The sequence below is a fragment of the Ostrinia nubilalis genome, chromosome 18 (assembly GCF_963855985.1).
Source record: "Ostrinia nubilalis chromosome 18, ilOstNubi1.1, whole genome shotgun sequence".
NCBI lineage: Eukaryota > Metazoa > Arthropoda > Insecta > Lepidoptera > Crambidae > Ostrinia > Ostrinia nubilalis.
This window is the reverse complement of record NC_087105.1, coordinates 4124874-4152769: the sequence shown is the minus strand read 5'-3', so window position 1 is coordinate 4152769 and position 27896 is coordinate 4124874. Positions and strand designations below refer to the sequence as shown.

Here is a 27896-nt window from a genome sequence, read left to right as displayed (position 1 = left end):
TATTACTTCTCCCGTAGGCTACAATCCTCGCACAAGCGCACCGGCAGTACGGCGCCGGGCGCGCGGAGCTGACGGCCAAGGCTTTATACCTGTCGTGCGTCATGCAGTACCCGCTGTATGGCGTCACGCTGTTCCCCGTCACTTACAAGGGATATTGGGCACATGGTGAGTCATCTTGTATTATATTGTCGACCTTATTATGACGCCATATTAGTTTAAATTAACTTCGGTAATACGAAATTTACTTCACAACGCAAAGCTGGAAAATCAACTAACACAAGCAAAACCGTGTATATTGTATTTGCGCTGTAGGTTTATTCCTTAACACCATCTATTGAATAATATATTGTTGAAGTAGTATTTTCTAAAACGGCTCATTTCTACATGAAATCGTCTCCACCTATTTACATTGTATTGTTGCCCTATGTGTCTCTTATAATCATTGCTATGTATAGTGTGTACTGAGTCAATCTTGTATAATACCATAAAGTATTTATTTTGTCAACATTGTTAAATATACCTGTGAATATACCTAATAAATAAATATGAAACGCCTCTTTTTCTTCTAGGTCCAAATGTACTCCTAGGAGTAGGTTCAGAAGGCGTGGTCCTGGTCAGGCCGGCAGACAAGGTGGTGCTAGCGGAGTACCCTTACAGCAACATTGCTGCACTGCTCATGGATCCCGTGGATAATGGGCTCACCATCAGCCTCACGCACCATGGACAACATGACGGGCATAGGTAAGATTACGTGCTATAGTCTGGTCTATGAGCACGTAGAATTTTGTCCAATGACCCCAAGCTACCCATCCTTATCGCTCGCGCGTAATTATATTGCTGTCACGACTGTGCGACGAGCGCCCGTAGTGAGTGTGCAAGCGCTCTAAATTCGCAAATTCTACGTGCTCACAGACCGGGCTTTAGTTTTTAGTTAGTTACACTTGTTCTAATTTAGGACTTACTCGAAAACTTGTGGGTGCACGGAGTGGATGATGCACTACCGTCTCCCGCCGCCCCTATTAAACATACATGCGCTGCTCATACTATTCTCGATAGACAAGTTTTAACGGAGGTCCTTATCCTAATCAACATAGCATCCTAAATAATGTATTCCTTGCCGAGAATATTCTTTTAACGGTACTAAAGGCTGTGTTTTAGACAGAAATTGCCACTTCACTGGTGTTTAAAGTGAAAGTTTGCGAGGATGGATAGATAAGCTGGTAATCTATAATAATTTTTCTTCCAGATGTATAGTCCTCGAGTCTCCTCAAAAGCACGAGGCGGCTTGGTTAATGGCGGCCTACAGCCCAGTGCTAGCCAACGGTTTAGCCGACGAGCCGCCGCGCCGCGCCGCACCGGCATCGGAACGCTCACGACTCGCTGGAGCCCTAAAGAGCGCCCGCCGAGCGCTGGTGGACTCGGGCATGCTGAGAAGACCTACCGAACTGTCCGCTGGGAACTTCTTGAGGAATACTTTGAGGAGGTCAGTGATGGTTTTACACTAAATTTTAACTAGCCCGACGCTGTGACGCTTTATCTTCTTAACTGAAAAGATTTTTTGGACTTCTCAATGTGTAAGACGAGATAAACGAAGAGTAAGGAAGAGCGTATATGTAGTAGGTTTTGTAACAACTTTGGGGTGAAGAATCAGTATTAGAATATCTAATAAGATTTTTTTGGGAGAGAAGTAAGGCCGCTTGTAAATATCTCATCAGTAAATAAATCCTCTTTTTTTTACTGGACTACGGCCCGATTTTTTCACCGGATTAAGCGGTGGTGTATGGTTTATAATGAACGTGTGCACATGCATCAGACTTGTGTCCGGCGAGAAAATTGACAGCAAACAAAGGATATCCGTTTTTTGACGGTCCGTCGTCCGGTGATAAAACGGATGTTTACAAACGATTTAAGGCTTTTAATATTTCAGTGACTCCACATATTATTTTCCTTTCCAGACTAAGCAAGCACCGTCTAGAGAAGGTCCGTCTAGACATGGCGGCTGAAAGCCAGGAGGAGTGTTACAAGAGCTTCCCGGCCGGCTACTGGCGCTGGTCGCGCTCGCTGCCGCACAGCCTCACCAAGCTGAACGAGGCCGAGGAGGTGGCCGCCATGCAGATATTCAAGGTGGGCCTCGCTACAGCCTCCTTCAGTACTCACCACCACCCATGGTTCTTCCTGCCTCACGGCGTACGAACCGAATCTCGGGAGAGCGCGCGGGTACTTGCTCTGGGCTCTTTTCCCCGGGCGCTTTGCTTGACTCCCTACAAATTTCTCTGATCCATGTCCCTTCTCATAGTCAATTCTCCCCCTTCTGGGGCTTGACACCACAAATACGGTACTTCGCGTCGGGCTGCTATCGTTGATAAATGTCATCACTTCTTCTCATAACTTCGCCTGATTGTGTGCCAGGAGTGCGCGAACTCGCGCAGCGCGATCCAGTTACTGCGACTACTCGTGAGGTCCTGGTGATAAACAGGTCCTTGCTCCTCCGTATCGCATCCAGCATCTTCTGTCTTGGTTCGTCATATAGGTTACATTCCCAAAGTGCGTGATCACGGCTCTCTTCGACTTCCTCGCCGCATGTGCAGTGCAGACTCGCACAGCGTCATCCTGTGTAGGCGCTGCCTGAAGCACCCGTGCCCAGTTAACAGTTGGGAAACCACGTAATCAGGTTCAACCCAGCCGAGTGAGAGCCTCACCGCCACGATGGGAAAGAACTGGTACAGCTCACGTCCGTCGCTGCTGGCATCCCACCGCTCCTGCCAAAGGGCCACGGCTACAGCTACAGCCTCCTCCAGTGTAACTAGCGCCTAGACATGGCGCCGGGAGCCAGGAGTGCTACTAGAGCTCCCGGCCGGCTACTGGCGCTGGTCGCGCTCGCTGCCGCACAGCCTCACCAAGCTGAACGAGGCCGAGGAGGTGGCCGCCATGCAGATATTCAAGGTGGGCCTTATTACTGTATCCTTTCCAGATATTCAAGGTGGGGCTCGCTATATCCTGTCTCCAGTCTAACGAGCGCTGGATAGACTTGGCGGCGGGGAGCCAGGAGTCACTAAGCTCAACGTGGGAAAAAAGGTGACCGCGATGCAGATATTCAAGGTGGATCTCACTATGTCCTGTCTCCAGTCTAACAAGCGCCGGTTAGAGAAGGTGCTAATAGACATGGTTGAGGAGAGCTAGGATATTCCTGAAGTGGTGATAGGACTAAGGTACATGAGACGTGTGTAAGTGCTCCAAAAAAGGTAATAACATTGTAGTAACAAAGGATTTTCCATCCTAGATTGCATCTCACTTAACACCAGGTTCGATTGCGGTCAAATAACTTGTTATGCATAAAAAAATTGAATTATTAATCCTGTAAAATCCTTCCAGGACATCATGAGCCACGCCGGTCTCAGCACGCAAGAGGGCAGCACCAGCAACCTGGCCAACAACAACAGCATCAGCAGCCAGGAGAGCGACAGCGACGACCGCGTGGCGCTGGCGCAGGCGCTGCTGCAGCGCTGCCTGCAGAAGGACACGCTGCTGTGCGAGCTGTACGTGCAGCTGATCAAGCAGGTCAGTGGTGACGTCACCAGCACCAGCGACCTGGCCAGCGACAGCAGCAGCAGCCAGGAGAGCGACAGCGACGACCGCGTGGCGCTGGCGCAGGCGCTGCTGCAGCGCTGCCTGCAGAAGGACACGCTGCTGTGCGAGCTGTACGTGCAGCTGATCAAGCAGGTCAGTGGTGACGTCACCAGCACCAGCGACCTGGCCAGCGACAGCAGCAGCAGCCAGGAGAGCGACAGCGACGACCGCGTGGCGCTGGCGCAGGCGCTGCTGCAGCGCTGCCTGCAGAAGGACACGCTGCTGTGCGAGCTGTACGTGCAGCTGATCAAGCAGGTCAGTGGTGACGTCACCAGCACCAGCGACCTGGCCAGCGACAGCAGCAGCAGCCAGGAGAGCGACAGCGACGACCGCGTGGCGCTGGCGCAGGCGCTGCTGCAGCGCTGCCTGCAGAAGGACACGCTGCTGTGCGAGCTGTACGTGCAGCTGATCAAGCAGGTCAGTGGTGACGTCACCAGCACCAGCGACCTGGCCAGCGACAGCAGCAGCAGCCAGGAGAGCGACAGCGACGACCGCGTGGCGCTGGCGCAGGCGCTGCTGCAGCGCTGCCTGCAGAAGGACACGCTGCTGTGCGAGCTGTACGTGCAGCTGATCAAGCAGGTCAGTGGTGACGTCACCAGCACCAGCGACCTGGCCAGCGACAGCAGCAGCAGCCAGGAGAGCGACAGGATGACGTCACGCGATATTGTTTTGTTTGGGTGGGCTATCTGCAGTCAGTGTCCTATGGATGTGCGCGATAGTGTTTTGTTTCATTCCTGACGTACGCTACAGTAGGATATACTTGTCAGTGACCAGTGAGCGTTGTCAATAGAGTTATGTAAGACCTGTGCTGCCTTCAGAAAGATAATGTTGTGCGTGCAACCTTTCACGTGCTGCTATCAAATAAGTCGAGAGACAGGCTCGACAGTGTTATGTTTCAGATCTGAGAATAGTACTAGCTCAAGTGTTGAATGAAGATTTATCGCGAAAGATTCGAAAGTGACTGACGCTGCTAACATAAATGATAACATATTTGTATGTTGCCAACAGACGACAGACCACCCAGAGCCGTCATCGCGCGTATCTTCCCGTCACTGGGCATTACTGTGCGCGGCCATCGGCGCCGCGTTACCGCCTGCCAAGCCGTTGCGCCGGCTGCTACTAGCTCATCTACGGTACCGGGGCGCGGCACTGCATACTGGCGAAGACGGCAAGTTCGCACGGCGTGCAGAACAGGTATGTAGATACCAATAGACAGGTTCTCAAGTCCTAACAAACTAAGTACCACCCAGAAGCGTCATCTCGCGCGTCGAGAAGCCAATGGCTGTTACTGCCAAGCCGCTGCGATGGCTGCTGTTAGCTCATCTACGGTACCGGGGCGCGGCGCTGCATACGGGCGAAGACGGCAAGTTTGCTAGGCGTGCAGAACAGGTATGTTGATACTAATAAACAGGTTCTCAAGTCCCAACAGACTAAGTACCACCCAGAAGCGTCATCTCGCGCGTCGAGAAGCCAATGGCTGTTACTGCCAAGCCGCTGCGATGGCTGCTGTTAGCTCATCTACGGTACCGGGGCGCGGCGCTGCATACGGGCGAAGACGGCAAGTTTGCTAGGCGTGCAGAACAGGTATGTTGATACTAATAAACAGGTTCTCAAGTCCCAACAGACTAAGTACCACCCAGAAGCGTCATCTCGTGCATCGAGAAGCCAATGGCTGTTACTGCCAAGGCCGCGAATCCAGTCTTAAAAAAGTTTGTGGTCACATCACAAATACGAGGCCCCCCCTCAACTGAGGGGGCATCTATATTGGGCGAAATACAAAGCATAAGGAAAAAGACGCAACCTCTACACAAAGCTAGATTTCTAATTACAAACCGTTTATCTATCAGTCTGGATATTTAATATTATGGTAGAAAAAGGGGTTTAATGGTAGAATCATTAGGCCCTTCCTTTCCGCGATCTCATATAAACGTCGCACGCCCCGCCATAATATGAAAGTAGTCTTGTAACACCAGTGCTGCAGTGTAATACCACTGTAATATCTGTGTCTATGGGTGTTACTTAACCCTATCAGAACTCTTACCCACATCCAGTCCCGAAATAAATTAATATCGTCTTCGCAGGTGGCCCTAAGCATAGCGCAAGTGCCCCGCCGTCTCGCCGCGCCCTCCAAAGAGGAACTACTATGCGCGGCCGCGAGGAGGCCTATGCACGTCAGGGTACTACTTCTGGATGGAAAACAACACGGTCTGGTGTTCGGACCAGCTGCTACTGCTGACCACCTGGTCACTATGCTGAGAGAGAAGATTGGCTTGAATGAAGCCGCCACTGGTGAGTTTTGATGATGATGAGTGAGGATTCAAATGTCTTACGCTGCTTAGATTAAATGTCTTACTTGTTCTAAATATATTTGTGTTTTACAGTTTGACTTCTCTTGGTGTTATTGTAAATGTGAATATGCCTTTAAAGAACTACACAGGTACACTTTAAAGAGCCTACTCGCATATTAATTAGTAACCAATCATCTCATAATTCGCTCGCGTCTAAACGCACGTTGAATATATGTTATTTTGTGTTCTGACGTACTTCCTAGGTATTTTCTGTTAGGTCTAAATTATTTACAAAGAAATAAAGGTTGTAATTATTTAGCCATTATTCCTAAAATCATAGTGTCTAAGGCTAAGAACTCACGGCGCGATTTTCACCCTCGCCCGCGGGTTGTGGAATTGCGGTTTTATTTCAAAACTCACGGGACCCGATTACAACCGCGCCCGCTGCGGGCAAAAACCGCGTCGTGAGTTGTGCATTAGTTACATAAGTATCTGCCTACAGAAACTGCGGGCCCGCAACCGCTGCGGGCGAGGGTGAAAATCGCGCCATGAGTTCTAAGCCTTAAATATCCTTTTTTGTGTGTCAGGTTACGCGTTATACGAAGTATGCGCGGGCACGAGCGCGGGCGCAGGGACGGGCGCGGGCGCGGCGGGCGCAGGCGAGCGTGCCCTAGGCGGAAACGAGCGCGTTGGCGACGTGCTAGCGCGATGGGAGAAGGCTGGCGCCACCGCTGCGGCTTGCAGGTACCGTGTGCTATCTGTTAGAGCTGTTGTTTAACCAGTTGAGCTATATGAAGTGTGTGCGGGCACGAGCGCGGGAGCGGCGGCGGGCGCGGGCGCAGCGGGCGCGGGTGAACGCGCACTGGGCGGTAACGAGCGCGTGGGCGACGTGTTAGCCCGCTGGGAGAAGGCTGGCGCCACCGCTGCAGCCTGCAGGTACAGTGTACTATCTGATAGGGCTGTTGTTTAACCAGTTGAGCTATATGAAGTGTGTGCGGGCACGAGCGCGGGCGCGGGGGCGGGCGCGGGCGCAGCGGGCGCGGGTGAACGCGCACTGGGCGGTAACGAGCGCGTGGGTGACGTGTTAGCGCGATGGGAGAGAGCCGGCGCTACGGCTGCGGCCTGCAGGTATTCTGTGCTATTTGATGGCAACGCCAGTATGTCCCTAGTAGCAGTTGTCTAGCCAGTTGAACTATGCGCGGGCGAGCGCGCCCTGGGCGGCAGCGAGCGCGTGGGCGACGTGCTGGCGCGCTGGGAGAAGGCTGGTGCCACCGCTGCTGCTTGCAGGTAAGTTCCGTCTAATTCCGTAACGCTGTCTAAACACAATATAGGAAATTGAAAACCAACTCAATTTTTAGAGCGAGGTGAGGGTGTTTTTTTTACTAGCGGTGCGGAGGACTGATGCCCACATTTTTTTCCAAGACGTAAAATAGTCTTGAATGGAATTATTGGTAAGTTGGTGTCGACTACCCATTGCTGGAAGAGTTTAGGGAAACCATTTTCTTCCCCAACAATGGGATTGGAAACAACAATTTAATCTTTTCGTCTATCGCAACTAAAGCCCGGTCTGTGAGCACGTAGAATTTTGTCCAATGACCCCAAGCTACCCATCCTTATCGCTCGCGCGTAATTATATTGCTGTCGCGACTGTGCGACGGGCGCCCGCAGTGAGTGTGCGATCGCGACAGCAACATAATTACGCGCGAGCGATAAGCTTGTCATTTGACAAAATTCTACGTGCTCGCAGACCAGACTATAGTATCAATCAAAGTATCACCTGCAAAGACATACTACAAACAAATTGAAATGTCGTCATAGGCTGGTGTTCAAGAAGCGTCTGTTCCTGGGCGAGAGACCACTACACACGGCCAGCGCGGCCGAGATGGAGCTGCTATACTCGCAGGTGCTGCACTCCGTGCGCCACGACCGCCTGCCCATCGAGACCGACGAGGCTGTGAGTAAAATAAAAATATTTATTTTCTTTAAGTAGGCTTTAAAGGACATTGTTAGCGTTAATCCTGCTACTGTTTCCGTAGTGCAGTAATGATGGCCTGTGTTGAAAAGAAACAGCACAAGAAACTTGACATTATTGTCAGGCTCATTTTCAAAATTTTACAAGATTCTGTTTTGTGATCTAGTTCACACAAAAAATTCTGTAACATTGTAGCTATAATCTTTCACAAACGTCCATTCTGTGTGGTGGCTCACTGCGCCTTTTCTTAACTATAAGCCATTTCACCACCACAACGCACTTGCTATGTTACCTGAAGCTACATACTTTTTACATCACACAGTGCACGAATAAATGACTAAATAAATAAACCATATCACCAGGTGATGCTAGCAGCGCTCCACGCGCAAGTAGTAAGCGGCGACTGCATGGGCGGCGGCGAGGAGTGCTCGGTAGCCGCCGGTGCCGTGCTGCCGCCGCGTCTTGCGCCTGCCCTACCCGCGCCCGCTGTGCGTCTGCACCATCTGGCGTTGCGGGGGACTGACGCCCATGCCGCCATGCAGCGAGCGCTCACGCTGGCTGCTTCGTGGCCGCTTGCAAGGGCCACTATCTTTGACGTCATGGTGAGTGCCAGCTGCTCGCCTCTGTGCCTGCCGTGCGACTGCACCATCTAGCGCTGCTGGGGACTGACGCCATGCAGCGCGCTCTCACGCTGGCTGCTTCGTGGCCGCTTGCAAGGGCTACTATCTTTGACGTCATGGTGAGTGTCAGCTGCTCGCCTCTGTGCCTGCCGTGCGACTGCATCATCTAGCGTTGCGGGGGACTGACGCTCATGCTGCCATGCAGCGTGCTTTAATGCTGGCTGCTTCGTGGCCGCTTGCGAGAGCTACTATCTTTGACGTCATGGTAAGTGCCAGCTGCCTCCTGCCAGCGCCAGCCGTGCGTCTTCATCATCTAGTGCTGCGGGGGACTGACGCTCATGCTGCCATGCAGCGTGCTTTAATGCTGGTCGCATCGTGGCCGCTCGCCAGGGCTACTATCTTTGACGTCATGGTGAGTGTCAGCTGCTCGCCTCTGTGCCTGCCGTGCGACTGCACCATCTAGCGCTGCGCGGGACTGACGCTCATGCTGCCATGCAGCGAGCGCTCACGCTGGCTGCTTCGTGGCCGCTCGCGAGAGCCACTATCTTTGACGTCATGGTGAGTGCCAGCTGCTCGCCTCTGTGCCTGCCGTGCGACTGCACCATCCAGCGCTGCGGGGGACTGATGCTCATGCTGCCATGCAGCGCGCTCTAACACTGGCCGCTTCGTGGCCGCTCGCCAGGGCTACTCTCTTTGACGTCATGGTGAGTGCCAGCTGCCTCCTGCCAGCGCCAGCCGTGCGTCTTCATCATCTAGTGCTGCGGGGGACTGACGCTCATGCTGCCATGCAGCGAGCGCTCACGCTGGCTGCTTCGTGGCCGCTCACAACGGCTACCATCTTTGACGTAATAGACGACAACCGCCGTGCGTCTTCACCATCTAGCGCTCCGCGGGACAGATGCCCATGCTGCTATGCAGCGCGCTCTAACGCTGGCCGCATCTTGGCCGCTCGCGAGAGCCACTATCTTTGACGTCATGGTGAGTGCCAGCTGCTCGCCTCTGTGCCTGCCGTGCGACTGCACCATCTAGCGCTGCGGGGGACCGATGCTCATGCTGCCATGCAGCGCGCTCTAACGCTGGCCGCATCGTGGCCGCTCGCGAGAGCTACTATCTTTGACGTCATGGTGAGTGCCAGCTGTTCCCTTCTTTGCGCCTGCCGTACGCTTGCATCATTTGGTGCTGCGGGGGACTGACGCCCATGCTGCCATGCAGCGCGCTCTCACGCTGGCTGCTTCGTGGCCGCTTGCAAGGGCCACTATCTTTGACGTCATGGTGTGTGCTGAAGGAGAATCAAAGCTACCACTGCCTGCGCTCTTTCAGATCAAACTACTTGGAAAGACTGTTGTTCTGGAGTTTGGCCTTTTGCCACTGGTATAGTTACTGGCCATGTTTATGCGCCGCCACTGACCCTTTGACGCTGGCTGCTTTATGGTCTCTCTTATGGACTAACTACCTTCTAGATATTATGCAGAATTTTATACTGAAAAAACGTTACACAAAAAACTTTTGCAGTTTGCTCACAAGATTATGATAAAATGTTTCACTACATAACGTAATTTCTTCACAGCAATCCTTCACCTCGAACTGGCCTCGCGCGCTCTGGCTAGCGGTAGACGCGCGCGGGCTGACGCTGCTCCGACGCGGCTCCCGCGCGGCGCTGGTGTCGCACGACCACGACCAGCTACTGGCCGTGTCTCCGGCGCCGCGAGCGTTGTTACTCGTCACCAGAGCTGATAGGAAGCACGCCAAGCTGGTGCTGTCTACTGACCAGGTCAGTGCTAGACAATTAACAATGCAGACAAGTGTAGTAGAAAAATATATGACTGCTTTATAACGCAAAACACTGGAATAGAGCACGACCAGTTGCTGGCCGTGTCGCTCGCGCTTCTGATCGTTATTAGAGCTGACAGGAAGCACGCCAAGCTGGTGCTGTCCACCGACCAGGTCAGTGCTAGACAGTTGACAATGCAGACTAGTTTCAGGTAGAAGACTGTGTGACTGCTTTGGAGCGCTAAAACAGGGATAGACTATAACCAGTAGCTGGCCGTGTCGCCCGCGCTGCTGCTCGTCACCAGAGCTGATAGGAAGCACGCCAAGCTGGTGCTGTCCACCGACCAGGTCAGTGCTAGGCTAGTTGACAATGCAGACAAGTTTCGTGTAGAAGACTAACTGCTTTGAAACGCTAAAACACTGGAATAGAGCACGACCAGCTGCAGGTCGTGTCGCCCGCGCTTCTGCTCGTCACCAGGGCTGATAGGAAGCACGCCAAGCTGGTGCTTTCCACCGACCAGGTCAGTGCACCTCTAGTTGATAATTCAGACTAGTTTCAGGCAGAAGACTGTGTGACTGCTTTGGAGCGCTAAAACAGGGATAGACTATAACCAGTAGCTAGCCGTGTCGCCCGCGCTTCTGCTCGTCACCAGGGCTGATAGGAAGCACGCCAAGCTGGTGCTGTCCACCGACCAGGTCAGTGCTAGACAGTTGACAATGCAGACTAGTTTCAGGTAGAAGACTGTGTGACTGCTTTGGAGCGCTAAAACAGGGATAGACTATAACCAGTAGCTGGCCGTGTCGCCCGCGCTGCTGCTCGTCACTAGAGCTGATAGGAAGCACGCCAAGCTGGTGCTGTCCACCGACCAGGTCAGTGCTAGGCTAGTTGACAATGCAGACAAGTTTCGTGTAGAAGACTAACTGCTTTAAAACGCTAAAACACTAGAATAGACCACAACCAGCTGCTAGCCGTGTCGCCCGCGCTTCTGCTCGTCACCAGGGCTGATAGGAAGCATGCCAAGCTGGTGCTGTCTACTGACCAGGTCAGTGCTAGACTAGTTGACAATGCAGACAAGTTTCGTGTAGAAGACTAACTGCTTTAAAACGCTAAAACACTAGAATAGACCACAACCAGCTGCTAGCCGTGTCGCCCGCGCTTCTGTTCGTCACCAGGGCTGATAGGAAGCACGCCAAGCTGGTGCTGTCCACCGACCAGGTCAGTACACTAGGACCTATAGCTGCTGACGCGGCGACTAGTTGACTGTAGGTGACTTTGCTTTGATGCGTTTTACTGGGAATAATAAATCGAGTGGCGACCATGGGCCGGATGTCTCAGCCCTCCCACTAAGCCATTGGTTCCCAAAGTGGGGGGCGCGCCCCCCAGGGGAGGAGCAAAGACCTTTAAACGGGGGGCGCGGGCTATCTGCGACCGCTGAGAGAATGCATTCCAGACTGCTCGATACGACCAATAAATAATCTTGACTGGAGGATGGGGGGCGCGGAATTTTTTGTATGGCTGAAAGGGGGCGCGTCTCAAATAAGTTTGGGAACCAATGCACTAAGCGGACCGACGAACTGGTGATGGTCGCGAGAAGTATCTGGATGCGGACAGCGTAGGAACCTTAAATCCTTGGGGGAAGCCTTTGTCCAGCAGTGGACGTCATTTGGCTGAAACAATGGGAGTAAAGAAGGAGTCATTTGAGTTAAACTGTTCCACTCAGTGGCGGCGTAGCATGGGTTGGTACCCGGGGCGATCACCCCCCCCGTCACAAGTCCAAGTCCTATGGCATCCCCTGGTAGGTACCCCCCAGGATTTTGGGGTTACCTACCGATTCGAAGATTGAAAGACAATCACACCCCCCACCCCCCCGTATCATGACATAGACCGCAGATTTGTCATGCAGATAATATGCCAGTGAGTACTAATCTGCGCGACTTGTGTCACCCCCTGATGCTTGGCACCCGGGGCGGACCGCCCCCACCGCCCCCCCCCTTACGCCGCTACTGGTTCCACTTCAGTGTAGTCTTAATATCACTGCGACCGGTTTCGACCGACCGATCGCCGTTGCCGGTAGCTATGTTACAGTAATTAAAAGTCGCTTCCTAGTCTTGTAGGTAGGTACTCTTATTTCGTTTGAGAATCTATCGATCTAGAGTCTAACCTACCCTTTTGTTTGAAAGTTGATATGCCTTACTTCATCTGAGTCTAACCTACCCTTCCATTTCCAGGCCTACCAAATCGCGACGCTGATCAAGGACTACATCGAGGCGGTCCGCGGGCCGGTGTCGCCGGCGGCGCCGCCCGCGGCCGCCTCGTGACACCCGCACGCCTAGTGCCAGTGCTTCCACGTCAGGCAGTAGGCCGGCCGTCATGGCCGGGCCCGCACGGAGTGAACGAATGAACGAACGGAACGTAGTCCGTTGAATGGTTCCGTTTGGCAGAGCGGGGGAATCACACGTATAGGTTAAAAAGGTCACGGTTTTATTTGAAGGGATATACTACCTATAGGTTCAAAAAACTCAAGTCAAGGTTTCTTTTTTGCGGGAAGAACCTACAGAGTTGAGAAAGCAGATTTTAGCAAAAATTCCATAAAAATCTGCTGGCCCTTAAGAACTCGTTGGCCTGCAGATTGAAGATAAGGTGTTACATTTTAGGTCTGTATTAATAAAGTAAAGTATGTATCTGCATTAATAGTAAGATTCTGAAATTCGAGGCGGTCTTAGGTATACAGGGTGACTGGAGTAAGGAATTCAATAGAGAGAGAGAACTCAAATGAGTGCAATACGTATAAATTATTGTTCTTTTATATGAACGATAAGATACATTTTGTATCATGGTTTCATGATGACGATGATGATGATCTAATATTGTAATTTATTAAAAAGGTAATGACGATGGTTTAACTACTGATGCATTTGACTATTTATTTTAAATTATGTAATAGGTAACCTAAATAATTATGAGTAAACATTGTTTTTTATACTTTTTATGAAATATTTTAGTTTAAGTTAAAATTACAAATTAAAAAAAAGAAAATGAGAAACACACCGAAAGATAAAGCTACAAGACCGCCTGGATTAGAAAACGTGTGAAATGTGGTTTCCTACCGCTCGGCCTATTATCACAGGCGTTAAGAGCGTTAGCTCCAGTACTTAGTCACTAGTTAATCTAGGTGTAAAGTTAGGATAGGCAAATTTGGAGCTCGATCGCGCGCCTGAGTCGGAACAGAAACGGAGAAGTAAATGTCGCTGGAACACGACCCCGTGCGAACGCATGCGGGTCACGGAACGACAACGTCGCTCTTTAGTAAACGAAAACTTATTTTAATTTTATTTATTAGTTAGCAAAGCATATTAAATGAAACGGTCAGTCTACATTTACTTCACAACACAAACAGTAGCGAAGTGGCGTTTGGTTTCGAGTGCAAGAATGGACGATTTCAGTTGCCAGAAGACGGGGAAGCAAAAATAAACCATATATTTCGTGAATAGTTCAGCATTTTTAATCCATGTTTAAAATAAATTAAAAATTATATTCCGATCTAAATAAACTTTAAATGTTATGTCAGTGTCAGTATTATTGCTGTTAATAAATTAATGTTACATGTAATAATGTTGTGGGATAGTCTTATCAAACGTTATGAATGTTAAGATGTTTCTCGAGTTAAATATACATAGAGTAATTTAAATTATAACAATCTTATTCCCCTCTTTAGTCTGTGGTACTTGTAAGATCTGGGTTGTAATGCCATTTCAATTTATGCAATTTACCATGCTGAAACACGTAAAATATTTGGAACAAGTTTAGTAATAATTTGGCAATCAATACAGTTGTTGATTCAAATTAAAATGGCAACACAATCTACTTAACTACTAAGCCCATCCCACTATACCCCTTTTGCCTTTCACATAGCGTATGTTTTGCTTGTCTTTACTACTAAATATACGACATGTGTGTTAAATAGTAGCGTCCTTACATTTTAAATATAGATTTCCCTCAATAAAATTTATATTCTAAATCTTTTCCTATGTTTAATCATGTTGTCATTATCTTTGCTCAAAAACACTTCCTTATTACCTTTCCATAATATTCCTAAAATCTTGTTCTGTGCCTTGTGGAGAGCTGAAGTAATAATGCTGATTTAAGCTCTTATCTTTGTATTTTTAAGCAAATTATTTCTTCTAAGAGCTTATCAGCATGTTATTTCTAGCATAGTTAATACTCAGTGAGCGATTTGTGCAAATTTATTGTGACTGCAAAATAATTACTGATTGTTTATAACATTCTTATATCTTCTATCATGCATATTACATTATATTGCACAATGTTATGTCTGTATATTTTATAATAAAAATATATTTAATATTGTAGACATAGAATCTGAAATAATCAATGTATAAATATAATTATGTAGACAACCGAACATTATATTGTAAAGACGAATGTCTTTACGCGCATTTGTTTAAATTGTATGAAAGAAGCCATATTTTAGTAATTTTTATTACTTTAGACTTATTTGGTGCTTAGACAATCACTATTTTGCTTAGCTTGTTTCTGATCTCATAATGAGTATTATTTATTTAGATGCCATATAATTTGTGTTAAAACAAGCAATATTTCATTCGATTTTATTTATTTGACTTACATAATTTAAGATGACTTTGTATATAATTGGTAAACCAAAGACTTTGAATTGTCCCTTTGGATATTATTATTTTCATTTTCTTATTTATATTTTTAAAATTGAAACTTGTACATATTATTGATATGTAAGAATTCAAAAATATGCATACTCTTAATATTAGAGCTGAATGTATGAATAATAATGCAAAATTTGGCATTCAGAAACAATTACTTCACAATTTTATTAATTATACTGCTTAAACATTATTCATAACATCCACTTTTCTATTAATTTACATCTTCATGCATTTCATACAAAGACAAACAGTATGAAGTCTTGTAGCTATAAGGCGATTATTTGTAGAATAATTTAAGGCACTAATGAATCGAAAGATTTTTATGTAAACCACCATCACCATGTACTGCCCAAATAGACTGAAAATGTCCAAATATTTTATTCTTTTTGATGGATTGTTTTTGTTACATTTGTGTATGGAATTTTACCCTATTATTTGAATGCCAAATAAATGATTACAAATAATGGATCATGTATTATTTATTCCTTTTTACACTTAATGCTATGAGTCTTACAATTAAATATGTAGGTATACATTATTTTTTACTGTGTAACAAGTCCAAGGTAGTCATCCATCAATGTTCCAATAGCAAACTGAAATGAAAAAAAATATATGTTAGATATATGATACAAAAATGATGACCAGAAAAATGCTTTTTAGAAAGAAAAAAAGGTACTTACAATACCCGTGGCATCAACCCTTGTGCCCACAATCTTCAACCGAATTACATCTTCTTCCTGAATTACATTGTCTTCTTGCTTGCTCTTGTAACAGGGTGGATTGACATTTGGACAAAACTCCATGTCAGCTGGAATGGACTGGAGAACAAAAAAGAATCAAATTAGAAAGCAATATATGCGAATGACCTGCCATTCACATACTGAACTAATCATTATCACTGGAAGTATGACTTTTGCTTAGTTTTGAACTAGATTGAGTATTGTAAAATGTCCAAGTATTAAAATGTTGATGTGGAAAAAAAGGGAAATTAGTGCCCGTTTTCACCATCAGTTCATAATTTTTAAGTGACCCCTATGTAAACAAAATTCCTGCTATGTGTTACCATAGGGGTCACTCTAAAATTAGGGATTGATGGTGAAAACGGGCATAAGTGTATCAAATTAAAGTATTTCAGAAAGGATTATTTTACTCACATGATGAGAAATAAAACAACTCAATGGGCCGATCTGAGCAAACATTCCCACCTAAAACAAAGAAGTTCATGAGCTAAGTTGTAACATTTCATATCACTATTATATAAATGAACTGTATAGTGCACTTACCTTATTCACTTGTGTAACAATAGCATCTAAAACCTCTCCCTTGAAAGGCCGAAATACAATAGCTTTGTATTTAACAGGATAAACCACAAACCCTTGGCCTGGCTGTATTAAGCCCGCTCCTATGCTATCTATTGTGGTCACAGCTATTACGAAGCCATATCTGTGATAAAAAAATCGGTAATTAATTCAATGCAATTATTGAGAACGATAATTAGCTATTAAAACCTATCTTAGAAGTGGGTACAAAAAGAACCCCATCTTAGCAACTACTTGGTACAATGTATTTTGCTTTTTAAGTTGATTGTACTTATTGTTTAATTTTTTGGTACCAAATAAATGTTTTTTCTTTCTTTCTTTTCTTACTAAAAAAGTAACCTAAAAGAGTAATATTTTAAACACCAATTAAGTACTTACTTTCCTGTGCATGTTCCTTCAACTTCAGTATACAACTTCTGCTTCACTGTATCCAAGAGCTGGGGTCCGAAATATCTAGGGTGTAGTAGTATTTCGTGTTCTAAAGAGATCTGAAAGATTTTGTTTACATCAGAAGCTGTGTAAAACAAATTTGATTTTGGTACAGCAAAGTTCAATAACTTACGTGATAAAACATGATGGAACATAAACTAAAAGCACATTTCTACAGGAACTATACAATAAAAATAATTAAAACTAATATTTTATTTAAAATTTCCTCAAAAATTACAAAAACAGCGACGACGCCACCTTCAGTATTTGACAGTTAAATTGACAGTTTTATTTTACCGATTCAAGCTCTCTCTGTAATTAAGAACTGGCAACACTAAATTTGCTGTACTTTAACGCTATATACATTCAATTAATAATTCAATTGGACTGATGCAATCGATTATAATGATAGTTCATCTATATTAGTTCTAATTTACTTAAAAATGTATATGATTTTAATTATAAGCCATTTCATCTACTAATTAAGGATAGAATAACAATAAAATCAAGAATTTAAGTTTAATGCGGTTTAATGACATGAATAGGCTTTAGTCTGTGACACGTAGATCTTATGCAATACAACACTAGTGATTACTCAAAAAATGCCAAATGAATGGCCCATGTATCCTGTAATCTGATTGTGGTAGAAAATGGCAAAAACTTACGATTATTTATTTAAATTACTCTTGATAGGTGATTCCGGAGTGGGTAAAACGTCTATACTATTTAGATTTTCAGAAGATGCTTTCAATATATCATTTATATCTACCATTGGTAAGTGCTCGTAATTTTTATCAAAGGTTATTGTCAGATATCTTCTTTTTTTATATCGTATAATTTGTCATGAAACAGATTTTTTGTTTCATTGTTCTCCGACTGCTTTTTTGTGTGGTGATACATGAAGAGTGCTACTCAACGGAAAGGGTGCGGCGCTGTGATAATGTAGCCCTTATCGAATTAAATGAATGAGCTCTTTCATGACATCATACAGACTAGCTCTAATTAGTGAACTCACAAAATTTAACAAGTGCTTCTTGTTTCCAGGGATCGACTTCAAAATTCGGACAATAGACCTTGATGGTAAAAAAGTAAAATTACAAATATGGTAAGAATTCTTTTGTTTGTGTTATCAATACTTAAATTAGCAGCAGTTATTTTAATCCTAAAATTCTTATCCCTGCAGACAGTATCTGATATTATTTTGTAAATAATCGATTCCATTAAATTTGATACTAATAAATTATATTTTTATCTAAAAGGAAAACAATGGCATGATACAGAATTAATTGTTATGTTTTAAATGTGGCTTATGTTATTGTCAGTTATTTTAGTAACTTCCTTTTGGCTTCATCAAAAACCACAATAACAAAAAATAGAATGAATTACAGAGTATAGATAGTATAAAATAATCATCACATTAAAAGAATTAACAAAGAAATCATGTTTATTTTATAGGGATACAGCAGGACAGGAGCGGTTCCGTACAATAACAACAGCGTACTATCGAGGTTCAATGGGGATTATGCTGGTTTATGATGTTACAAATGAGAAAAGTTTTGAAAATATTAAAAATTGGATAAGAAACATTGAGGAGAATGCAAGCGCCGATGTGGAAAAGATGATACTTGGAAATAAGTGTGATTTAGATTCTAAAAGACAGGTAAAAATTAGCTGAGTTTGTATTTTATTAATTAATCAATTTTGTAATTTAAATTTATATTATTTATCATAAAACTAATACTTTATTCTAGGTCTCAAAAGAACGAGGAGAACAATTAGCTATAGAGTATCAGATTAAGTTTGTAGAGACGTCAGCTAAAGACTCATTAAATGTTGAGTATGCATTCTTCACGCTAGCAAGGGATATCAAGGCCAAGATGGAGAAAAAACAGGTATATTTTACAGTCATTTCACTTTACACGATTGTCATCAACATGGTCTATGATAAGTGATTGTAATGTACCGGACAATTGGTTCAAGGACTAATTCATAAATGCTAACTATTTGTGGTGCCACCTACGAATACATTTCGTAAACAAGCCACAGAAATAGAGACATCACTTGAGTGAATTAAAACTTTAAAATGTTTTGAAAATATTTACCTTGTTCTAAATATTTTTTTGTAATGTGCAAATGTAAATATAGTTCAAATCAGTCCTTTTTTCATTCAATTAGGCTAGTTTCCTAAAAAAATTTTTTTAGTCCGTCATGTTTAATATCAAAAAATATTGGACACATATATTTTTATTTGTCAATCTAACAAATAATTACATAGTTATGGTGCGTTGAAGTTCCGCACGACGTCACAACGTGCGGCACTTTTATGCAAGCATTGACGTCATGGGCCTCTTCTTATGAACATTGGCGCGCTTTATCTCTTTAAATTTTCATTAGTTTGAAAAAGTGAAAAATACGTGTAGAGTATTTTTTGATAAGTTTACTGACGGACTAATTAAAACTCTTGCTTTTTGACCCAGGAAACATCCCTAACCAAATACCTACTATTTAATGAAGTAGTTATTAACCCTAAATATTCTTTGTTTCATGGCTCTCTATATGAAAACAGAAGGTAATGAGGTTTGCTGTGTTGTTGTTATGACCATCTACAATTTGTCTGTTGTGTAATGTGTTGTTACGTGTTTATTCATTCATGACATTAGATGCTATTGATATTTATTTAGTTACCGAAATGCGTCATTTTACTTACACGCACACGGGTCGATGCGACCACCAGTGGTCACACCGACCCATTTGCGGGCATCCAATCAGGCTTCTTTAAAAATTAGAAGCCTAAGTAGATAACTTCTTAGGGAAGCCATAAAGCCATTCGTTATGCTTAGCTAATTGTCATTTTCATTATTATGACAACAAATAATAAACTAAGTCCTAATGTTTGATGCATGTTCATGTTCATTTACTGTTAAATTGAGAAAGCTTTAAAAATACTGCTGCATTGTGTGCTCCCTTTTTACCTATCATACTCGAAAATAATTTTAAGATTTTGGTGAACTTGTTTCCAAACTGTAATGTCAAAAGTTCACATTGGTCCCAAATACCCATTGTTTTTCGATTATATCCATTCTATTTTCTTGTTCAAACCAGTGGGATGACCGTGTGGTAACGTAGTGGTGCTTGAATGTTCAGGAAGCAAGCAACCCGGCGCCGCGCACCGGGGCGCACCAGCTGCGTGCCAACGAGCAGCAGCGGAAGCCGACGTCGTGGCTGGCGCGCTGCTCGCTGCTCTGACGGCGCCCCGCCCGCGCGTCCCTCGCACCACGCCACAACACCCTACTCTAAAGTGGACCGTAAACGTACCCACCTCTACTATATTTTTCGACCTACAACTTTTTGACTGGTGCATCGACTCCTGAAGGGGATGAGACTTGCTTTTGTATTTTTATATCCGCGATTATACCTACTTTGTCTCTTAGTTAATGATCGAACAGTATTGTGTCGTAAATTACATGTACATTATTTTAACATCTGAAGTGACGATTCATATTTTTAGGGCGAAATTAATTGGTGTTTATTTTTTAAATGGTTTCAATGGATATTACAATAGATTATTATTTAGCTGTACTTTTCCTTTGCAATTTTAATTAAGATAATTATATATATTTTATTGTAATATATACTATTTAATTTGAATAAACAGTGCTTTTTTTACAACACATTTGTTTTAGTCAAGTGCAGGGTTTTTTATCTCTAAGAAATGATGATAAAGCACTTTGATAAGAAACTTTATTTTCCAACAGTATATACAAAACAATTTTTGATAAATGGAAGTATTCCTAGTTGAAGAGTACCCAAATCATTACATTTATTGTAGCTCATTTGGTACAACCACTATGAATTTAAGTAACAACTTTTATAATATAAATAAATGCTTTCATGTTGCTTGTACTTGCTTAGGAGAGGATCTGAAAGGTCGAAGAGCGAGGTTTTTCACTCCTACTAAGGCACTTTTCGATGCAAATCCGAACAACTGTATAAATTTTTTGAGACTCAGAACTAAAAGTTCTGCTGTGAGTTGAGAGCCTTTCCGCCAATATGTAACGTAAACAGGGAGTGGCGGCAGGTTATCAGACCAGACTCCATTGCGGAAGCTTTTTGCTCTGGCTTCTGCTGACAACAGTGCTGGAGCTAATTGTGACTCGATTGTGTTTTTCTTTATGTTTAGTGGAACGGAAGCCTTTGCAAAGCCAAGTTCAACCAATTTCTGCCCAAGATCAAAAGTCTCCACAGATTTTGTCTGAAAAACATAACACAACAATTAGTAACTATCTTATATAGTAAACAAACATATAATATCAAATACAAAAATATTTAATAAGTACCTTCGGTTGGGGTAAATGCAATAAAACAGTGGAGACTAATGTATCCTTGTCTGTGGCAATGGGTTTCAAAGTCACCTGTTTGCCCTTGGCCACACATTCCAGCCAGTTCACTGCATTTCCACTAACAATATCAACACCCCACAGCTGCCAAAAAAACAAAAACAATTTTATAATTACTTTACATAAATCTATATGAATTTTTAAGAATAAACATACAACAAGAATAAGCTAAAAACTGATACTAACATAGTTTTTAATAAACGTATTTTATGATGGACTTTGTTACAAACCTTTACTAGCATTGGTGGTTTGCTGGAATGCCAGAGAGGCAAGTATATTGGTGCCCGATGGTCAACCAACAAGCGCATTGGAGTATGCTGCACCCCCGTGTACACTCCTCTGAGAGGCTCATGGCTCCGCAAGAAGTGCTCCGGTATATTGCTTGCTTTCGAAAACTTGCTAACCTAAATTCAAAAAGTATTGTTAAGTTATGTAATGGTCAATAAACCACATTAAATCCAATGAAAATCATCATTCATTACCGGACGTATCTTATGTATCGACACAGCTAAGCCAGCAGTTGCGAGAGCATAGACGGCTATCTGTAAACCAAAAAAACATTCATAACAAGATAGTCTATCTACCTACATTAATGTAAAAGTATGATAAATTTATCTTACGTTGACACCACGGTAATCCTGCTGCAACAAATTGGTTAAGCTGTAAAAGAAGCCGTCTCTTCTCTCAGACATCTTGCTATTTGATATCTGACCAAACTTTCATAATTTATAGAAATTAGCTCATCAATATTTCCAGATTTGAGGAATTCGCATTACGAACTTTTGTTTGACAATTATTGACATTTGTTTTCTTGACAAACAGCTGTGACGACTTTCAGTGTTATCACGTAAAAAAACATGACCACGACTTAATAGTGATGTGTCTAGGCTACAACAATATAGCTCAGTAAGTTTAGAAATTGTAAAAAAAAATATAAATATCAAACGGCGTTTTCACTACAGAGCCTCTGTGGACATTCTTATCTTTAGCTTCATGATTCTTGCTCTAAGCATTCTTGTAAAAAGGTAGCGCGCAGCAAGAGTTAAGGCGATCAATATCCTGTCAAAATAGAACAAAATGGATTGGCTCGCTCGACACTCGACTAAAGGATTTAGTAACCTACTCGACTAAATTTTTGGTGTTCGGACATCGGACACGTTTAGCTACTAAAATACTCGATCGAGCTCGACTAAATTATTTGACTAGTGCGAACTGCGAACAAGGCTTTAGATAAGCTAACTAAACGCTGTTAATTTTAGTGCTGGTAACATTGTCATTCCACGTCAACCGACATCTGACAGTTGCGTGTTGTGTGAGATTCGAGTTGTGTGGTTGCACTTTTTCCAAAATGATTACCGTACTAAATACTATTGATACCGGCCATGAAGATATGATACACGATGCCGAATTGGACTATTATGGATTGCGGCTAGCCACCTGCTCGTCAGATAATTCAGTAAAAATATACGACATCAAAAGTGGTACCCAAACACTTGCTGCCGACTTGAAGGGGCATTTCGGACCAGTGTGGCAGGTTGCCTGGGCTCATCCTAAGTACGGTAATCTCTTGGCTTCGTGTTCATACGATAGAAAAGTCATTATATGGAAAGAGTCCGGCGAATGGACCAAGCTGTACGAATATACTGGACATGAGAGTTCGGTGAACTCAGTGGCGTGGGCACCGGCAGAGTATGGCCTGATACTGGCTTGCTGCAGTTCCGACGGTTCCATATCGATCATCACTAATGTGCTGGACAGTGGCAATTGGGATGTGAAGAAAATAACAGGTGCTCATGCTATTGGCGTCAACTCAGTCAGCTGGTGTCCTGCAATATCAGCAGACTTGAACCTAGACCCTCTCTCCAATAAAGATGCACCCAAGAGAATAGTATCTGGAGGATGTGACAATTTGATAAAGGTACAGATAACTTGGTAACATTTATTATTATTACTCAGTTCCTGTTTATTTTTATTCACAAGTTTTAGTTATGTTGCTAATACTTGAACATTTTTTGTGTATTTTAGATTTGGAGAGAGCAAGGAGACCAATGGATAGAAGAGAATCGCCTTGAAATGCACATGGACTGGGTCAGAGATGTAGCTTGGGCCCCCTCTCTTGGATTACAAAGGTCTATGATCGCCAGCTGCTCACAGGACAAGCGAGTGGTGATCTGGACTAGTGATGACAATGTTTCATGGACCCCCACCATTCTGAATACTTTCGATGATGTCGTTTGGAGCTTGAGCTGGTCACTGACCGGCAACATCCTGGCCGTCTCCGGAGGGGACAACAAAGTAAGCCTCTGGAAAGAGAGCCCTGACGGCCAGTGGTTATGTATAAGCGAGGTAGCCAAAGGATTAGGCCAGACCCCCAATGAAGAAAGAAGTACACTTTAAATTTATTTTTGTTTCTTTAATTCTAATTAATTTGTGTAATTATTTTGAGTTAGTATCTAATATAATTGTAAAATATACATTGTGATTATTAAATTCTTGTTTTATTTGTTGTTGATGTAGATCTATATTTGTGCTAAAAATTATACAGTATTTCTTAAACGAAATGGCTGTTGCAGCCATCTACTGTTTATTTAGTACTTCTCTAGTATTTTGTCTGTTGCAAGTTGCAGTTTTTATTTACCAAAGGCATAATTAACAGACAATATTACAAGTTACTCTATAACCCACCCTATTAAAGGAAAAATGGTATGTAACAAATTGAAAACAATATATCATTATAAAAATATTTAATAACATAATCCTTAATCTAATTTATTACACAATTCTTATTCTAATTATCACATGTTGGCCAGGTTGAACTGTATAAGCTCCATGAGCAGCGGCATGCGGTAGTAGCGCGCGATGGTGGCGAAGGTATCTAGTTGCGCGCGCACCTCCCGCGCAGGCATTAGCGGCGCGAAGTCGCCGGCGCAGTCGCACACCGTTGATAGGTTCTCGCGCTTTATCTGTGACAAATTCATTATTTTATGCTCTAGGCCAGGGTTTCCCAAACTATGGGTCGCGAGCGACCATTGGGAATTCATTTATGGGGAAATGTATTAAATTATTTAATAAATTACCACAAACTGTTGTAGAACTACCCATTCATAAATTCAAAGCACATATTAAAAGTACCTTAATGAAAAAGGGCTACTATAAAGTCGATGATTATTTAAAAGATAAAAATGTTTGGGATGCGTAACTGCCTAGCTCGCATAAATATTTATAACTATGTATTTTGAAAACCTGTAAACATTTGAAAAAGAGGCTGACAATAGTGTCTGAGTTTCTTGCGCTGCTTCTTCTCAGCACTGGCCCATTTATTGTCCTGAAGCAGTGGTAGGGTTAATACTGGGACGTGTAAAAGTGCTTTTTTAAAGCCTACTTACAGAAATAAATGAGTTTTACTGAGTTTTATTTAGTGGACCTTGCCTGTATAACGAAACACCACCACCCTACCGATGGGCAGCGGGCGAAATTTCCTATACTTAGGTGGTTCCCGAGTTTGGGAATTTGTATTAGATGAGTCGTAGCCTAGACAACTTTGGGAACCACTGCTCTAGGCTATTTAATGTTTTAAAAGACAGCTAAGATTGTAGTCAGAACTAAAATTCATGATTTCTTTCTTTAAAGAATAGGTATAAGAGTCTTTTCTGTAGGTGACTATTCTCTACATTTTAATTCAGTGTTTATTAGTGGATGAATGTGAAACACGTGAAAATAAAGTGATGTTCTTATAACTAAACTAGCCTAAACAAAATTAATACTGCAGAGTGGCAATGTTTACTTGTGTAGGCAGCACTACATTACACATGAAGTAATCCACCAAATCGTCATTTTTACGACTTTTTATGAAATGGATTAAAGTTATCTAAAAACAGATTATAATAATGCTATACTTGTGCTTATCTAAGTAATCATTTAGTTCCGGACTATTTCCTTAATGGGTACCAACCTGATGGCACCTGCTGCAGATGAGGTCTTGGAGCGTGTAGGTCATAGCCCGCCTGTTCATGGTCTCGATCAGTCTCCACTCCAGCTCTTGGTTGTCGTACGCCGTACCGCAAGTAGGGCAGACGCAGACCGGCCTGAGAAAAGAACAACATTATTACAACTAAAGTCCGGTCGCCGAGGACATAGAATTTCGTCTAATGACCCCAAGCTACCCACCCTTATCGCTCGCGCGTAATTAGGTATATTGCTAATATTTTCTTAATAGACTAGACTAGGTTTTATAAAGTTACTCTTAGTTTTACATCTGTAATCCGTATCCATAGATTATAGACTGGGCTTAGGGCAGCAGCATAGCACGCAGAACTGATGGCTGATGGGGCAGCAAGGGTCTGGAGTGGATGGCACGTCGCACCGGCAAGCGTGGCGTAGGACATCCACCCATTAGGTGGACAGGTGACCTAAAAAAATGCAGGCTGCTTCCAACTGACCAATCTGAAAATCATTGGGGGAATCCTATACATGTGCTGCTGTGGTCATCCTATGGTTGAAATGATGATGGTATGGTGAAATGACTACTCACACGTCGCCCTGCAGCGCGCGCCCGGGGTCGCGGCAGAGGTCGAGGTCGCGGCAGTGGTTGCACACCTTGCAGATGACCTCGCTGAGCACGCACGAGCGCACGGGTCGCGCCGCTCCGCTAGCGAGCTGATGATGGTGCACACACTACTCACACGTCGCCCTGCAGCGCGCGCCCGGGGTCGCGGCAGAGGTCGAGGTCGCGGCAGTGGTTGCACACCTTGCAGATGACCTCGCTGAGCACGCACGAGCGCACGGGTCGCGCCGCTCCGCTAGCGAGCTGATGATGGTGCACACACTACTCACACGTCGCCCTGCAGCGGGCGCCCGGGGTCGCGGCAGAGGTCGAGGTCGCGGCAGTGGTTGCACACCTTGCAGATGACCTCGCTGAGCACGCACGAGCGCACGGGTCGCGCCGCTCCGCTAGCGAGCTGATGATGGTGCACACACTACTCACACGTCGCCCTGCAGCGCGCGCCCGGGGTCGCGGCAGAGGTCGAGGTCGCGGCAGTGGTTGCACACCTTGCAGATGACCTCGCGGAGCACGCACGAGCGCACGGGTCGCGCCGCTCCGCTAGCGAGCTGATGATGGTGCACACACTACTCACACGTCGCCCTGCAGCGCGCGCCCGGGGTCGCGGCAGAGGTCGAGGTCGCGGCAGTGGTTGCACACCTTGCAGATGACCTCGCGGAGCACGCACGAGCGCACGGGTCGCGCCGCTCCGCTAGCGAGCTGATGATGGTGCACACACTACTCACACGTCGCCCTGCAGCGCGCGCCCGGGGTCGCGGCAGAGGTCGAGGTCGCGGCAGTGGTTGCACACCTTGCAGATGACCTCGCTGAGCACGCACGAGCGCACGGGTCGCGCCGCTCCGCTAGCGAGCTGATGATGGTGCACACACTACTCACACGTCGCCCTGCAGCGCGCGCCCGGGGTCGCGGCAGAGGTCGAGGTCGCGGCAGTGGTTGCACACCTTGCAGATGACCTCGCTGAGCACGCACGAGCGCACGGGTCGCGCCGCTCCGCTAGCGAGCTGATGATGGTGCACACACTACTCACACGTCGCCCTGCAGCGCGCGCCCGGGGTCGCGGCAGAGGTCGAGGTCGCGGCAGTGGTTGCACACCTTGCAGATGACCTCGCTGAGCACGCACGAGCGCACGGGTCGCGCCGCTCCGCTAGCGAGCTGATGATGGTGCACACACTACTCACACGTCGCCCTGCAGCGCGCGCCCGGGGTCGCGGCAGAGGTCGAGGTCGCGGCAGTGGTTGCACACCTTGCAGATGACCTCGCTGAGCACGCACGAGCGCACGGGTCGCGCCGCTCCGCTAGCGAGCTGATGATGGTGCACACACTACTCACACGTCGCCCTGCAGCGGGCGCCCGGGGTCGCGGCAGAGGTCGAGGTCGCGGCAGTGGTTGCACACCTTGCAGATGACCTCGCTGAGCACGCACGAGCGCACGGGTCGCGCCGCTCCGCTAGCGAGCTGATGATGGTGCACACACTACTCACACGTCGCCCTGCAGCGCGCGCCCGGGGTCGCGGCAGAGGTCGAGGTCGCGGCAGTGGTTGCACACCTTGCAGATGACCTCGCGGAGCACGCACGAGCGCACGGGTCGCGCCGCTCCGCTAGCGAGCTGATGATGGTGCACACACTACTCACACGTCGCCCTGCAGCGCGCGCCCGGGGTCGCGGCAGAGGTCGAGGTCGCGGCAGTGGTTGCACACCTTGCAGATGACCTCGCGGAGCACGCACGAGCGCACGGGTCGCGCCGCTCCGCTAGCGAGCTGATGATGGTGCACACACTACTCACACGTCGCCCTGCAGCGCGCGCCCGGGGTCGCGGCAGAGGTCGAGGTCGCGGCAGTGGTTGCACACCTTGCAGATGACCTCGCTGAGCACGCACGACGCGCACGGGTCGCGCCATTCGGCCAGTGAGCTAAACTCGCCGACGCCGATCAGGCGTAGGAGATTCCGTCTGAGGAGGGTCACCTGGAAATGGAGATGGTTTTTTAATGATAGTTTTTACAAGAAAATAATTTGACAACAAAGTCAATAATGTTATAAAGTCGCGCAGCGAGAGTCGAGGCGATAAAGATAAATATGCATCTGTATGCGCTCGCCGCGCTGACGTCATGTGAAGTCTGACTCTTGACAAGCGCTTTCTGTCTCGCTTGCACACATTCATTATGTGTAGCAAGAGCAAGGTAGGTAACTAGTGTATTTGTTATTTGAAATCGCTG

The 27896-nt window shown here is 45.6% G+C and overlaps 6 protein-coding genes across 6 annotated transcripts in view; 3 read left to right on the top strand and 3 right to left on the bottom strand.

Moving 5' to 3' along the window:
• The window catches only part of LOC135080854 (myosin-I heavy chain), a 110585-nt gene extending 99570 nt beyond the window's left edge, over positions 1-11015 (top strand). Inside the window, 15 exon segments of the mRNA XM_063975581.1 lie at positions 18-165; positions 570-741; positions 1247-1483; positions 1956-2124; positions 3373-3558; positions 4636-4821; positions 5709-5916; positions 6503-6659; positions 7734-7869; positions 8250-8489; positions 10075-10278; positions 10362-10451; positions 10548-10625; positions 10718-10798; positions 10896-11015. Of these exon segments, the coding sequence (XP_063831651.1) occupies positions 18-165; positions 570-741; positions 1247-1483; positions 1956-2124; positions 3373-3558; positions 4636-4821; positions 5709-5916; positions 6503-6659; positions 7734-7869; positions 8250-8489; positions 10075-10278; positions 10362-10451; positions 10548-10625; positions 10718-10798; positions 10896-11015 (2412 nt within the window).
• Positions 11016-15439: 4424 nt separating this feature from the next.
• LOC135080539 (DNA-directed RNA polymerase II subunit RPB7) lies at positions 15440-17007 on the bottom strand. Its single transcript, XM_063975187.1, has 6 exons — positions 16860-17007; positions 16676-16785; positions 16262-16421; positions 16133-16183; positions 15659-15796; positions 15440-15571 (listed from the first exon to the last, which is right to left on the bottom strand). The coding sequence occupies exons 1-6, from the start codon at positions 16869-16871 to the stop codon at positions 15521-15523; spliced, it is 522 nt and encodes a 173-aa protein (XP_063831257.1). The 5' UTR covers positions 16872-17007; the 3' UTR covers positions 15440-15520.
• Positions 17008-17311: 304 nt separating this feature from the next.
• Positions 17312-20240, top strand: LOC135080535 (ras-related protein Rab-8A). Its single transcript, XM_063975180.1, has 5 exons — positions 17312-17500; positions 17771-17831; positions 18182-18386; positions 18478-18618; positions 19871-20240. Exons 1-5 carry the CDS (start codon positions 17377-17379, stop codon positions 19970-19972), a joined length of 633 nt encoding a protein of 210 aa, XP_063831250.1. The 5' UTR covers positions 17312-17376; the 3' UTR covers positions 19973-20240.
• A 210-nt stretch (positions 20241-20450) lies between these two features.
• On the bottom strand, positions 20451-21955 carry LOC135080534 (uncharacterized). The gene is made up of 5 exons (XM_063975179.1): positions 21744-21955; positions 21606-21665; positions 21354-21527; positions 21064-21207; positions 20451-20978 (listed from the first exon to the last, which is right to left on the bottom strand). The coding sequence occupies exons 1-5, from the start codon at positions 21813-21815 to the stop codon at positions 20616-20618; spliced, it is 813 nt and encodes a 270-aa protein (XP_063831249.1). The 5' UTR covers positions 21816-21955; the 3' UTR covers positions 20451-20615.
• Positions 21956-22406: 451 nt separating this feature from the next.
• Positions 22407-23613, top strand: LOC135080372 (protein SEC13 homolog). The gene is made up of 2 exons (XM_063975020.1): positions 22407-23041; positions 23149-23613. The coding sequence occupies exons 1-2, from the start codon at positions 22472-22474 to the stop codon at positions 23518-23520; spliced, it is 942 nt and encodes a 313-aa protein (XP_063831090.1). The 5' UTR covers positions 22407-22471; the 3' UTR covers positions 23521-23613.
• Positions 23614-23850: 237 nt separating this feature from the next.
• LOC135080853 (DNA polymerase epsilon catalytic subunit 1) overlaps positions 23851-27896 on the bottom strand; it is a 40016-nt gene continuing 35970 nt past the window's right edge. Inside the window, exons 44-46 of the mRNA XM_063975580.1 lie at positions 27467-27645; positions 25076-25208; positions 23851-24086 (exon numbers count right to left, since the gene is read on the bottom strand). Coding sequence (XP_063831650.1) covers positions 23919-24086; positions 25076-25208; positions 27467-27645 — 480 coding nt within the window. The 3' untranslated portion in view covers positions 23851-23918. The remainder of the gene's footprint in view (positions 24087-25075; positions 25209-27466; positions 27646-27896) is intronic.